Source organism: Amia ocellicauda, chromosome 2 (assembly GCF_036373705.1).
Source record: "Amia ocellicauda isolate fAmiCal2 chromosome 2, fAmiCal2.hap1, whole genome shotgun sequence".
Taxonomy (NCBI): Eukaryota; Metazoa; Chordata; class Actinopteri; order Amiiformes; family Amiidae; genus Amia; species Amia ocellicauda.
The window spans coordinates 39,313,783-39,329,117 of NC_089851.1; the positions used below are offsets into that span (position 1 = coordinate 39,313,783).

At 35.6% G+C, this 15,335-nt stretch overlaps 1 protein-coding gene across 3 annotated transcripts in view; it reads left to right on the plus strand.

Annotated features, from left to right (window-relative positions):
* ankhb (ANKH inorganic pyrophosphate transport regulator b) overlaps positions 1 to 15,335 on the plus strand; it is a 52,778-nt gene that overhangs the window by 19,180 nt on the left and 18,263 nt on the right. For all 3 annotated transcript variants that reach the window (XM_066723456.1, XM_066723455.1, XM_066723461.1), the window contains 7 exons: positions 3,110 to 3,326; positions 4,893 to 5,011; positions 5,942 to 6,025; positions 6,499 to 6,669; positions 7,536 to 7,670; positions 8,751 to 8,843; positions 11,837 to 11,932. In XM_066723456.1, coding sequence (XP_066579553.1) covers positions 3,110 to 3,326; positions 4,893 to 5,011; positions 5,942 to 6,025; positions 6,499 to 6,669; positions 7,536 to 7,670; positions 8,751 to 8,843; positions 11,837 to 11,932 — 915 coding nt within the window. The remainder of the gene's footprint in view (positions 1 to 3,109; positions 3,327 to 4,892; positions 5,012 to 5,941; positions 6,026 to 6,498; positions 6,670 to 7,535; positions 7,671 to 8,750; positions 8,844 to 11,836; positions 11,933 to 15,335) is intronic.

Below are 15,335 nucleotides of genomic sequence, written 5' to 3' on the forward strand. Positions count from 1 at the left end.
GTGCATGATTTTGCGGCAGCTTAAGGCTTATTCTATTTATGTTAATGAGGGCTTGTTTTTTTCATTCCAATTCTTATTTTTATTTAATTTCATTAAAAGTTATAAATAAACTCTGTAGTAAGAACATTGGTACATTTGCTACCATAGTTAGTACCACTTTGTCCTTTACTTGATGTTAAAAGTCAAATCAAAATTGTAATTTATTTTTTGTCTGAACCCTTGAAAGCTATGAAATCCTTAAGAGTCCAATGTGATGCATATGTCAAAAAAATATATACATTATCCAAATTTGTCACACTGCATTCGTTAGGGTTAAAAAATACAAAAGCAATATCCAATCAGAGAGGCACCTTTTTAAACTTGACCTATCACAGCATCTGAAAATACTATGCACTCATTAGAATGATCAAGCATTATAATTGTGCTTTGTTGGTTTAGTGTGTCACACAGTGATGTAACTGATGCTTTCTTTGAGACATTTATCCAAGGGATTTGGTGTATCTGCTTATCTGTGAGCTCTAACTATCAATAGCATTACAGATTTGTAAACTAATTCTTAGCTTGGTTATATACTCCTCTTGTATAAATAATGGTTAGCAGAAAAGCATCATAATGCTAATGTACAGAAATTAAAATACTTATACACATCTTCCAGGAGAAATATAGTACATCTGTATATGTTTTCTGCTGTTTGCTTTCCATACAAATACATAATTTTAATCTCCTAATACTTATTTTTAAATCATTTTTTCTATGGTAATAATGTGATGGATTTAAATTTGTGATCATGTAAAACCAGAAAAAGTATTTAGCCTAATTCAAAATGAATGCATCAGATTTCAGCCTAACAGTAAAAAAATATTAAAAGAGGTTATGAAGAGAACAGCATTGACTAAAAAATAATTTTGGTTGATCTTAAATAATATTTTAATAAGATTTGAAAATATACAAACCAGCATACAAATGTATGTGAGCTACAAGCTGTGAAAATGACTGACTGAGAATAATGTTATGGAGAAAGCTGTCCAGTTTCATTGCATACCTGTTTGTAATTTGAACAAAATTATATATTTTTTTAATTTTTTTAATTTGAACAAAATACCCCTTTTTCCATTATCTGACCAGACCTAGAACCAGGCTGTGATGTGACATGTTACCCATTGGCAATATTGTCAAGCCAACCCTGAACCAGGTCTTGAATTTTCAGCCCTGCTCCTTACCCTAGTGCTGGCTCGGAGCCGAGAAGACGAGTAGGGCTGGAGGGTGGAGTTAACTGAACTTGTTATCACGTAGCGTCAGTCTACCCTATTACTAGGTTTCAATACATTACAAATATTTAATACATTAATAATATACATTACAAATACTTAATGAACTACTAGTCCTATATTGGTAACTAAATCATAGGATTGATCTACACAAAGAGTTTAAATAAAATAATTTGTTACAGGTCGTTTTTTGAGCTGTAGCCCTTCATCTGTATGTCTTTAACCTCTAGAGTCCAGTAACTTTAACTAATTCTCTCTCCTCTCTCGATAGATAAGTTTATTTATTATTGATAACAGTAAAAGCTGATAGCTTTTTCATTACAAATTAAACCATGGTAACAAGGAATAATCCAAACATTTCCATGTTGCAACACAGCTTTTGAAATAGGTAAGCTTTTAAGGTAATTTTCCTCAGGTCAGTTTGTGTTATGAAAAATCGCCCAGCGCAGCCAGATCGGCTTGGCTAGGTTCCAGCTTTGTTCTGGCTCGGGTTGGATGTCCACTTTTATTTTTATAATGACATCATAGGTAACTTTTGATTTGTCTTTTTCAAATTTAAGTAAAGACACATGTAAGCAACATATTCACCAATCCTCTGGTGGGGGGGGGGGGGGGTAAGATCAGTACTTCAGTTTATAGGCCTATATATTTAACACAGTGAAGCCTGTTTACTGCACAAAAAACAACAGGTAATGAAAGACGGACCATTACACAGTCTGGATGCGTTTCATGGGACTGTTTAGTCTGGAGGCTATTTTTCAGAGCTCAAAATATTTTGCTGCATTGTTTTTGGAGAACTCTTGTGTCTCGATGCTGGTTTATATCGTTTACACACTGGCGCCCTTTTTGTGCAAATGAGGGACTCATTTGATGACTTAAGTTTGAAAAGGCTCAGGCTCAGCTGGACACCAATGTGTAGCGTTGGTTAGGTTTACATTTGGCACAGGAATGGAGGTTTATTACTGAATTACAGGTCTCCTGCAGGAAATAAGAGAGCTGTTTATTTGCTGTCATGCCATAATGCAGAAGACCGAATGAAGTAGCCTTCCGCTTCTTCCAGGGGAAGTATAGTTTAATTGCTGAAATTTGACAAAAAAGGCAATGTTTAAATGTGGGAGTGGATAAAATTATATATTTACAGTAAAATGTGTAATATAATTGCACATCCCTGTCCTACCGAACCTGTGCCATAATCGCTAGGCATATAAAAAGCAAAATATTGGGATATAGGTTTGCACTAGGTTCAAGGGTCTCTTGGCCATATTGCCTAAAATATGGTAGTTCAGGGTTATGTTTTCATAGATACGTCTCACACACACTGGATATAACAGGACAGGTATTTATGGTATTTAATAGGCGGGCGTGGAGATATTGTTTTCCTGGAACTGAGGAATTATAATAAATGAAATAGCCCATGAAATCTGCCACCTAAGACTCACAATTAGACTGTTATGAAAGGTCTGCTAGAAAGCTATTTATTGTAAAGTGAGGTAAGGCTTTATTATTTCACCACCACACTCCCTTCCCTCACCTCAAACTAAACACAGGTTGTCTAAATAAGGGATAATGTTTGCACTATTTTATTTGTATAATTGTTTCATCATTCATCCTATAAACAAAATAAGTCAATTAAAACAGTTTATTTTTTACTGTAGGTGTCGTGGTTTGCCAAAAAAAAAACAAAAAAAAAAAACATAATTGTGAATAAACACTCCCACTGATAAAATGTAGTCTGAACTAATCTTACAATAGCCTGTACTCCATCTTGTCCACCATTACATTTCCATAACTTCTGATAAGTTGACATTTTCACAACAGCCCTGTCCTTCTTTCGCCCGCAGGCTTTGAACAGGGGTATAGCAGCAGTTAAAGAGGATGCGGTTGAGATGCTGGCCAGCTACGGGCTTGCCTACTCCCTGATGAAGTTCTTTACTGGGCCCATGAGCGACTTTAAGAACGTGGGCCTGGTGTTCGTGAACAGCAAGCGAGACCGAACGAAGGCTGTGCTGTGCATGGTCGCTGCCGGCACAATAGCTGTTATCTTCCACATGCTTATAGGTAAGGCACCCGTAGTCAGGTTTGTGAATTGGGACGTTATATGCTCTGTAAGACGTCTTACACTCCCATCTGCTTTTTAGCACAAACATGTTTGTTTTAAATGTAGGATTTAGATCATATTTTTGAGAGCCAACTTAGGAAACACAGCCCTGCAGACAACAGATATGTCTGCGACAAGATGCTGCCTGTGCATTGTTTACAGAAAACAGAAACGATAGAATCCCACACTGCCTACTTGGAGAGCTGTTTTATATAAACATTTTAAATGAAACGCTTACAGTTAGTCTCATAGTTGTGCCATTTACTGAGTTAAAAAACATAACGGTACCTCCAATAAAATACACATTGATTTGTTTATGTATTTATATTATATAAGTCAAAGCACTTCCACACTACCCTTCAAATGCGTGTGTTTGAACAGGGCATTCTGTTTTTGGAGATTACAATGCAAACATACATTTATTTTTACCGTTATTGTAACCCAATACTTTTAGAAAATAATATGCTTCTTAGAGCTGAGCGTTTTGTTTTAATTAAGTTTGTATTGCATTTAAATAGTGGTACTTTGTCTTTAACCTCTAATGTCTCTAATAGTTTGTTCACATGTGCATACAACTTTTAGCATATTTCTAATGCAGGATATAAACTGTGCAGCATACTGCCCTCTTCAATGTCCTTATCCAACAGTACAGCATGTTGTGTCGTTGTGTTGGGGAGTGTCTAGCAGAGATATATTCCAAATCCCACTCTTATCAGGGTTTTCTAAGGCAGCAGGGCTATCAATTTTACGTTTAGAAGAATGTGTGTGTTATCCTGAGTTGTGGTCATTTTATTTCTTCTCCTGTGCTAACATTCTATAATAAAGCAGTATGATATTCAATAGACAGTTTACATTGAGAGCCCCATGACAAAGCCACAACAACAATTCCAAAAACAAGTTGTTCATTAAAAAGTTAGAGATTGAAAATTAGTCTGGAAAATACAGTTTCAAGTGAACTAGATATGTTTCAGTTGGATCGCACATTTATGCTGATAACAAGGGTTCATTATTATAATTTTAGAGGCACATTCTAGTTTATAACTCTGTGCTCTGTAAGTTGAAATGCAGAATATGTAATGGAATACATATTGGATTGTTTGTTATTCTAAAACAAATGTTGATTTGGAATTATTTGTATTGACCAATTATATTTAAATTACAGTTTGATTTAATATACTGGCATTATAATGGTTGTTGGCTTTACTATGTGACTATTGCACGGCCATTAGCCGTTTTTGCTCTATTCATTGAAATGTAAGACTCCAGCCTTGTTAAATCCCTCTGTTAAATACATAGACTATTGAAAGGGTTGACACTGGGTTTTTCAAAAATCCCATGTTCAAGGTATTCAGAAGTGTGAGTTTGAAGCAACCATGTATCTTTGTTTTTTCAGCTTGTAATAACTTTGTGTCCTTCCAAATAAACTGCTTGTTCTTTTTGTGTTTTGATTGGCCAGACTGGATCTATTTTGTACAATTTGTGAATCTTTCTCTTACCTTTCTATCTATCTATATACTTACTTGCAGCTTATACAGAATTGGGGTACTATATCATTAACAAACTTCATCATGTGGATGATTCTGTGGGTAATAAGACCAGAAAAGCATTTCTCTACTTGGCAGCCTTCCCATTACTGGATGCAATGGTGAGTGTTTTCTTGGTTCCATTGTTCCTTGGTTGATCCACTGAGTAGGGAGGGGGGGTTGATGGCCTTGTCCCCATGGCCAGGTCATCATTCCCTCAGCCAAGCAAGTCTAGTCCAAAATCAATTCTATTTACCTTCTGCTAAGTATATTTGGGCTTTTCCAAGCTCCTGAAACATGGTTTTTGTGCAAAAAATAAATGAATGCTGAACCAAATTGAATTAGGTTTCCACCTAATTGTCCATCTAGAGAGATGTGTTGGATATTGATAACAGCAAGTATGTCAATAAAGCAGATTAGCTCTGATTTTAAGCTGTGTTTATTAATCAGCTGGATTCAAGGCTACATATAGCCTATTATCTGATTGTTTCTGATGTTCTAAGTGTAGCAGCTGTTGCTCGAGTCCAGTTACAAATGAACTGGAAGTCCAGGGTGTAATGAACTGTGTAATGAAAACAATATCATGCAGCTGCTGACATTTTAGGAAATGGTTGTCAACACCAGTTTTTTTGTACTTTTACCATTGATGACTCTACCTGTGTCATTTCTAGATTATTTAAATAATGTGATAGAGATAATGCTAAGAAGGGTTTAAATTCAATGCCGGCAATTCTGATTCTGAAAAAAAGCACTTTTTAAAAACCAAGAATGAATGAATATCTGATATTTCCTTTACATATCCACAATGAAGCTCAAATTGAAAACATTTTGTATATTGTATATTGTCTGATGCCTTTATCCATGTTAATTTACACTATGCATTTTTTCTAACTTGGACATCCATCAGTTGCATTTTATCATATGCATCCGGTCTCATTGGCAACAAAACAAAAACAAGTAAAAAGCAAGTAAAAAAAATAAAAAAAACATTAGAGAACTTCTAGCTTGCTGAAGTATGGAATCAAATTTCTGCTTAATATTTTTTGTTGTAGGCCTGGACCCATGCTGGGATTCTGCTGAAACACAAGTACAGTTTACTTGTGGGTTGTGCATCTATCTCTGATGTCATAGCTCAGGTATGGAGTTACAACATGGTAAACCGTCTCCGTTAACCGTCATTAGCAGCATGCAGCGATGTTGATATAAATGTAATAATAATAAAATAATCATAATTGGTAAAGAAGGCACCCAATCTTATTGTTTAGGAGGTGCTGCTTTTTAAAAGGTACTTTTTTTAGGAAAATATATTAATTTTTATTGTTATTATTATGCAAATATTGCAATTACATTTTTCCTCATGGAAATGCTTTCTCATGTTACTGTTAAAAGTACTTGCTCGGGCAGTGGAAATTATGCATTACTTTAAAACAGAGTTTCAGTTTCAGATAGATTGAAGAATAAGATAGTGACAGAGATGAAAATGGTGTAAAGTTGCTGTTTGTATACAACAACTTTAAATTGAGATAATATATTAGAAATGTACTGTTTCACGAAATAATGGCAGATCTCAGGTATTTATAGTTTTCATAATAATTTTCTTCTCTTCTAGATTGTTTTTGTTTCGATATTACTTCACAGTCACCTGGAGTGTGTGGAGCCTCTACTCATCCCTATCCTGTCTCTGTACATGGGTGCCTTGGTGCGTTTCACCATTGTGGGTCTTGGGTACTACAGGAACATTCACGACATTATCCCAGACTCCAGTGGACCAGAAGTGGGGGTAGGTTTTCTAAATGTTCTTCCATTACTCAAATGTATGTAAATGGTACAAATAAACGGGTCAATATCATATAACAACAACAAAAAAAACTTTGCTTACTTGTCAAGAACCCTTGAATTATGCAGAGTTATTATAAAGGAGATACATGTAAATATACTATGTATATCTGCCATTTTGGGGGCTATTGTTCTTCCTGAGCATACCGAAAGTATGTAACCTTGTGATATCTTAGTTCAGATTACCTTCAACTTCAATAATAATAGTTATTTAGGTTTCGAAACATATCAAACAATAGGAAGCAAATCATTGCTGCACAAAGTCCAGTGGTTAAGGATTCTTTGTGGGTGGATTTTCCCGGGCTCCCTATTCAGCTCAGTGGTTTTGAGAGATTTCCTCATATGTCCCCTGTTAAATGATACAGTAGAACCTAACAAAGAAACCAGCTCTATTTGAAGAGGTATGGGGTGGATTTATTAGCTTCCTTAATTCCTCAGCTTGTTTTAATACCACATAGTAGAGTTTCCATCCAGATGCTATGCCTAGTCATTCTTAGTTCAGTTATTTGTGTTGCTCCAATATAATATTACTATTCATGTTTTTGTTTGGCAGGCAATAAGTGACAGAGTGATTGAAAGTTTGTGTATTTTTTGTAAGAGTTAAGACATTTTGGAACAATTTCACTGTCAATGCCTGTGTATCATAAATGTACACATTTGTTTTACATGTCCTGTCCCACAAGCACAATTAAAACATTGGAATAGAAGTAAAGTAATACAGTTTAGAGAGAGATTTAACTTTTCGTTTTATTTTTTTCACACCCTAAACAAGACCACAACTGTGAAATGCACACTTTTTTTGTATTTCAGGGCGATGCCACAGTCAAAAAGATGTTGAGTTTCTGGTGGCCCCTTGCACTAATTCTTGCGACCCAGCGTATAAGTAGGCCCATTGTCAATCTTTTTGTCTCCCGCGATCTCAAAGGCAGCTCAGCAGCTACAGAGGTAAGCATCCTCATCATTTTCTGTGGGCAAGCTAGCTATTCAAATGCTGTTTGTTCTAAGGGATCCCTCAAGCATTTTTGTTAAACACTGTAGCAGTGAATCATGACAATGTTTTCTTTCTTAAGAAAGCCTTTAGGTTTTTGGTGTTTTAAGAGCCAATAAATGTAATATTTAGTTTTTTCTTGAAGTACAACAATGCAGATTTCACTGCAAGTATTTTTTGTAGAAAATATATTTTTGTAGCCTTTACCCTCTATAAAAACCACTTACTCTCTTCTTTGTATATAAATGTTTTTTATTTCCTAAGTTTGTTAATGTTCAAATCTTATTTTTTTGTATTGAGTATTTTATTGTTATAACGTCTGCATTTTCAGCAGTTTTTACAAATGTTCTTCTTTGTTTCAGTACACTTCATATCACTACCTAAAGACATTATCTTTGATTGATTTCTCTAGTTTACTCAGTGGTGTAAAATGTATAGCAACTTGGAATATAACCATAATAAAACAGTGTGTCTAATCCATGGTTAGACACTATATAGTAATTGAACTTTGGATTTATTACAGGTTGCCCTATGAGTTAAATAACCTTCTGAAGGAATAACAGTGACAGCATGTTAACCCTTAAGATCGAAATGTGTAATATGACATGTCATGCTGGGCTCCTAAGGATTAAACAAAACATTGCATTTAAAGCAAATCTGTGGTTACAATGTCTATTTAGAGAGAAAACGTTATAATTTACTCATTAACCCATGCTAATTGTGGTCATACACCCATTTCCTTGTGTTCTGAGGATTATTTCAGAACTAACTATAATTAGTTATCTTATGCTGTATTAAATATAATTATGGCCTAAACAAAACAATAAAAAATAATATTCCAGGCTCACTGAAGACAGAAACTTAAGTCACACACCTATATCTGGGTCAAAGGGACTGAATTGGGATACAGCTCATCTTTGATGCTTGGTGGCCTTTGAAATTCCATCCTTGAAGAACCGTAAAGCAAAAACTACCCATAAAAGGAAAAGGTTTGTATAAATTGACACCCCTCTATTTTATGTTTGATTGCTGTGCAGGCTGTTGCAGTGTTGACGGCAACATACCCGGTGGGTCACATGCCGTACGGCTGGTTGACAGAACTGCGAGCTGTCTATCCTGCATTTGACAAGGTAAGGGACATACTCATATTCCTGCAGGAGACATCTATCATGAACTCAGAATTAGTGTGACCTTTGTTGGCTTGTTTTTTCCTGTTTTCCCAAAGTGCTGAATTGTATTAAACTGGGTTGAGTTTACCTTCATTTTAGACTGCTAAACTAACAAAGGAATTAGGCTACAATAATACTAAAGAGTGTCGGCCCAGTGGGGACATAGATAAGTTACCACAGAGATTAATTCTATTTTCATATTATTTTAGGTTTATTCTTTCTTCAAGATTGAGATACAATCTTAATATCAGTGTGATAGTGCTGTTTGAATTAAACTGGATGTGCTTATATATCATAAGAATCATTCATGCCAAGCTTCCAAGGAAATTTATGCTAAGCAAACACTTATATAAGCCATTCATTTGTGGTGGGAAACATTGAATACAAATAGTCTGGAAATAGCCTTCATAACCTTTTGTGTAACAAGGCATTCACAGGTGACTCAGTGTGAGACTAGAGCTAAATCATAGAGTATGTAATAACAGCTTTTAAGGTAATGATGGTACATTTTTGTTTCTAGTTTGGCAGGTTTTGTGTTCAGCATGAAATATTATGACTTCAGGACAGTAAGGTAGTGGCTGTAAGTAATTTGAGTCCCACATGATAAGCAATATCTTTAGCAGAACCATAACGAACCAGCGTGGGAGATGAGTACAGTTTGGCAGCAGGGTACACAAAGTATAAACACAGTGTAGTATGCCACACTAACTGTAAAATGTAGGCTGAAACATGGACATTGTAATTGTTGTGGTTATTATTAGTAGTTGTATTAAGTTTTGGTAATGGACAAAAATAGCAAGTTCAGTGCTTCAGCATTTACAATGGAAGCATATTGACATTATGGTAACGACACGTTCCAAAAAGATTAAGGCACATGAAAGGAGAAACATCGAAAATATTTTAATTATTTTTTAAAAGAAGTTGGACAGGTTTGTTATTTCTTTAGAATTTAGAAAGACATGGACATATGGAATTCTTCAGACAGCTTTTTTGTGTTTGGTGCGATTTAAAGAATCGGACAAGAGTATTTATGTTTATTCTTACATTTTCACAAGGGCATTTGAGATGCATTTAAACAGATATGCAGTCTGCTTTGTAACAATGTATATATTGCCATTTTCTGCATTAGTTAAATATAACGAATAAGTTAATAAATCATGAATTATTCACGATGTTCTAAATCGGGTTCCCAACCGTTTTAAGATTGCGAACCCCTTTTAAAACTTTTAAAGTTTCATGGACCACCACATGCTGCTACTGAATATTTACAAACTGTTATATGATAAAATGGAAATCTGGTCAATGTAAAAACAAATAAATAATAATATGCATCCCAATATCATTTGTAATGTATGTATTGTTGAATTGCTGCATCTTTCGTTTACCTTTTTTCTCTTGTACAGTGTCGCTTGACAATCACTGTCACACCGTTAATTTTCACCCCCTTTAAAGACTATGCTTTAATCCACCACAGTACTTGCATCCTTGTTTTCAACATGCATAACGTAACATGCAACAGTTTTCAAGCACACCGGCACCCATTTATAAACAATAAACACAAATGTAATTTTAATGTGGTATGGTAGTCATAATACAGTACCCAATAAACACTATAAACATTTGCATAAAATAGTAAAATTGTTTAACTATCTGCATGTAATACATTTGTAATAAAATTAGATTATCCCCCTGCCAAAAAGTTGCGGGCACCTGGAGGGTTGGGGGTATTATCACCCTGAACAAAATGTAGTTTCAAGCATTACATTACAGTGGGGATGACATTCTTTTCAACATAAGTTTCACTGATTATTTTAAGATATATACATTTTAAGAGTAGTTAACAGATCATAACCTGTTTTGATCTTTCCAAAACAAAATGCATCATTTTGTGCAATTATTTTTTTTTTAAATCGGTGACCCCCAAGCTGTGCATACAACAAGAACATTTTTGATGATCTAAAAAGCTAAACAAAATATTACTTTACATGATATTGTGTAGTTGCACATACATTTAAAAAAATTATGCAAATGTTAACTCCTGTCAGAAGCCACTGATTTAAGGCTCAAAAACATTACTGCAAGCAAGGTCATTCATGAGGCAGTGTCAGTAGAACAATCTTAACAAAGTAAGAAGTACAAGCACTTATGCTGGCAGACAAGAGCGAAAGCAAGAATCACGTACTGCCTGTGATCAGTATAAGTTATCTTCTATTTGCCTGCAAACTCTGGCAGAAAAGCCATATCTGGTACAGCACGAGCAATCTTGAGATCTGCATCTAATATCGAGATACATATAATATCAAAGGGGCTACATATTATATATTAGCCCAAAACTGCTGGCTTTAAACTGGGTCCAATCAAAGCCTGTTATTTTGAGTCGAACTATGGCACAGTAACACAATAACCTTATTTACACAGACATACAGGAAAATAATAGTTGTCTCAGAAATCCGTGGATGCAACCTATTGTTGTTGGTGCAGCAGGCAGCCAGTACATATTACTCTGGTCTTAAAGTATCTGCATTGACTTCCTTTTCATTTTCATATCATAAATGGTCAGGGCCCTGCTTATATAATGGACCTTCTTAGACCTTAATCCCTGGAAGGCAGCTAACTGATTTAAATTAGGGTACCAAAATGTGGTAAACTTTACCATTTGGAATGTATGAACATACTGGTACATTGATTCCCTGCTCCCTGAGAACTTTTTGAACTTGAATTAGCGAGCCTGATTTGTTATTTTTATTGTGTTTAATTATGATTTATTGGTTGTTGTTTTTTTATTGGTGGTGGTAGTAGTAGTTACACTAATCACAGTATAAAGTATGGTCAAATTACAGTATTATAATTATCACAAAATTTGATAGTTATTATTGAATCATGAATTAAGCTTAAGATGTCAATTAAAAATGCTATTCTTAATAATAAGTTACAATGTTTTCTATTTTCCATAGAATAATCCCAGCAATAAACTGGTCAGCACAGGGACAACAGTCACCAAGTCACACATCAAGAAGTTCACCTTTGTCTGTCTGGCACTTTCTGTAACGGTAAGCGCTGTACTTTTATATCTTTTACATTACATGTAAAGTAAGAGTATTTAGATAATATTCTGAATATTGTGTGTATGGAAATGCAAGTTTCTTGTTTTTAGGGAGGAAAGAAGTAATAACTTTTTCCACAGATTCCCAGCACAAAAGAAACCCAAAAGGAACTTGTTCATCAAGATAATTACGTCTTAAAGGGGAACTAGTGCAGTTCCTAAAATGAAAAAGTAAGGTATATGAGATTTTTCCAGTTGGATTCTATCATATAAGCAGCTTTTTAACACTTTGTTATGTAAAACTCACTAAATAATGGTAGATGTTTATAAAGTGTTATTTCAGGGTTTCAGGATATGTTATGTAATAAGTTCCTGGATAGTGGAAACACAGCATAAAAACTACAGAAGCACCTGATTTGGCTTCCCCATGACAACTCAAGGCATTACTGTTATCAAGTGAACCATGTGTTAGTGTTTCACGGTATTACTCCATGAAGGTAATTTCCATTAACTGTTCCTCTGTGCACAGCTGCAGGAAAACAGTGAAGACCAAGTTAATCTTTTCTCCTTTCAGAGGAGAATAATGGGCAGTGGAGTTCGTTTGTGCGAACTAGTAAACTATCCAACATTCAAAGAGTGAAAAATCAGCAATCTACAATGATCCCTTTAATTGCAGTGCATTCCAACACTTGCAACACTAAAATCATCCCACTTGCATGCGCTGGTTTGTATGAACAGACTAATGCAGAGTAATGTATGTTAAGTGGGTGATTTTCGGAATCTACTGTGCTTGCAAGGTAAATAGTAATTGGCTTATTCCAGTACAGTCTGCACAAAGTAATTGGTTTTGTCGTGTCATTGACCAAGAAATGGAAAAAACTGTATTTGCAAATAGGAAGTTCATTAGTCAGTAGAGCCTACATTTATTGGAATAAACTAACTCGGTTTAATTTTCAAAGAAATACAACATAACACTTTAAAGTAATAACTAAACTAGTAATACAAGAAGAGGAAGCTTAATTAGTCCGATACTAATATTATATATGCCTAATGTAATTTGGGGGTTTAGTGACTTTAATAACTTATTAAATTGAAGGTTAATATTAATATTGCTAGCCTGACACAAATATCAAATTGCGTTTTTGGAGTTATTGAAAATTGTCATCTCTAATCATCTCATTGTCTCATTATCTAATGTCCTATAATTATCTAATTCTTATAAGAATTGGTTTCTTTCACTTTAGATATTTACAGGGTCTATGCAAATCTATGTACTATTTCCTCTTGTTAAGTTTAGATTCCAGATGGCTAACAGCAATAATTCTCATTAAACTTGAAAATTAAATAAATGGGGATACAATCTTTACAGATTATATAACTCATAAATGTATGTGCGCTTAGTTTATACTTCTCAAATTCAAAATGATGATGAATAATGAATGTCATACTTATCAATTCACTCCTGCCAAGAAGTTGTGATACGTGTTTCAGTTTGGCTTGTAGAAGGTTGTTCTGCAGGAAAAACTCTGGAGGTCTTCTATGTCTTTCAAGGCTGGTGAAAGAGTTTGAAGGTTTCAAACTGTTAGGTGTCTGTCTATCAGAGGGAACTTGGTTACAAAAATGCGTTGTAATTCAAGTTCTTTGTTCAAAAGGACTTTGTAGAAAGTATTTGTATATTTCGTAATTCGAGGCTCGCTGCTGGCTTGTCTCCGTTTCAGAATTAAGGTGATTCTAGCAGCTTATGAAGTGGTTTAACTTCTTGGAAGGAACAGACTGCAGCGCACGGAGGAAGAGTGAAGTCAGAAGCTGAGGTTTTTTGTGCTAACAATTGTGTGTGTGTGTGTGTGTGTGTACCTTTTGTTCTTGTGAACTGAGCACACTTGCTCTTTTCACACTTTCCATGTCCGTGGTGATTGGACAATTCAGATTTACGGGTTGTGATCTATGGTGATGTGATGGTTCTTCAATGGCATTTCTAGTCAGAGGACAGCCCACCAATTGGTCTGGTGGTGTCCAGCCAATGAATGATGGCTGAGCTGCACGTGTCAGCAGATTTATAACAATATGTATTTATAAAAGCCCAACCTCTCTGTTGACTAAGAGCATTCTGGAGGCACGCCTGCTGAGATGTGGTGTCCTGGTCTCCTTAATTGGTACTTAATTATACTGTAATATGGCTCATTGTGTACATAAGCTTGTTACTGTAAACCCTATGTGAAATCAGTTGAGTGTATAAATCTCCTTTATCCCCTACTGGATGGTGCTGTGTGGTGCGGTGCAGTCAGATGTGCGCCTCTGTCGGCACGGGGGCTCTGACCTGCACACGCTACAATAGCAAAAGGTTAAGCCTGTTGTGTTTTATTTCGTCATGAGATCTTATTGTTCACGTGGCCCTATTTTGTTTTACATGCAATAACCTCCAGCTTACCAGGACTTTATTTTCAGAGGTAGGGATGAGGACTGGCACCTGATCTCTTGGCTGGAATTCACAGGGCTGCACAGCATGGTTGTAGGGTCACTGTTGCTTGGTGTCATTCTACCAAGTCTAAAAGTTCCCCAGTGCTTTGGGGATTGCCATGATTGACCTGAGAATTTTTTATTTCGTATAGAAGAGCTCAGAGATATCAGTCCCCCAACTAGCCTTTTGATTACCCCGGTGTAAGAAATGAGAAGTGTAAGGAATTCACAGGACCACTGTGAATCAGTAAGATGTTTATTGTATAATGGTAATAAAATAATAGAGAAACTGGTGACAGAGATATGGCGGATCCCCGGAGTCGGAGAAGGTTCTGAGCCCAGAGCAAAAATAGGTGTGGTTATTTATAGGTCAAGACCTCGAAAGTGAAGAAAGAAAAGTCTATATATGGGAACAATGAGGAAGAATCAATGAATATGCATAAAATACTGATTAATATACAAAGCTAACAGGTTATATTGGCTACTGAATAATAAACAATGTAGATATGTCAAATGTCAACAAGCAGGCTTCCATATGGTCATGCTCTGTCGTTTTGGTTTGAACGACGGTGTCCAGAACTGTCACTCTCTTTGATGCAGCTATAATGTTGTCAGAGTTCACAGAAATCAGTTTTGCATTATGGAAATCATGGCAGTCTGCGGACATTCGGAGCACTGCCCACATTCTCCACCAAGAGAGGCATTTTACATGGTGCTGGATGAGTGTGTCTTGGGATCAAGGTTGAAAAGTGTGCATTGCTGCCTTAGTAGCTGGCAGAAGGCCAGGAAAAGAAACATGAAAACAAAACCAAGTCCATGCCTGGACACTTATTAACACTCTTGATGTTCCCTGTCTAGGAGTGAGACACTACTCATTCCTAATTTAAACACTAGGTACACAATCCAAATCATTTAACGGTCTCGTTGTCATGATTCAGACAAAAGGGGGGTCA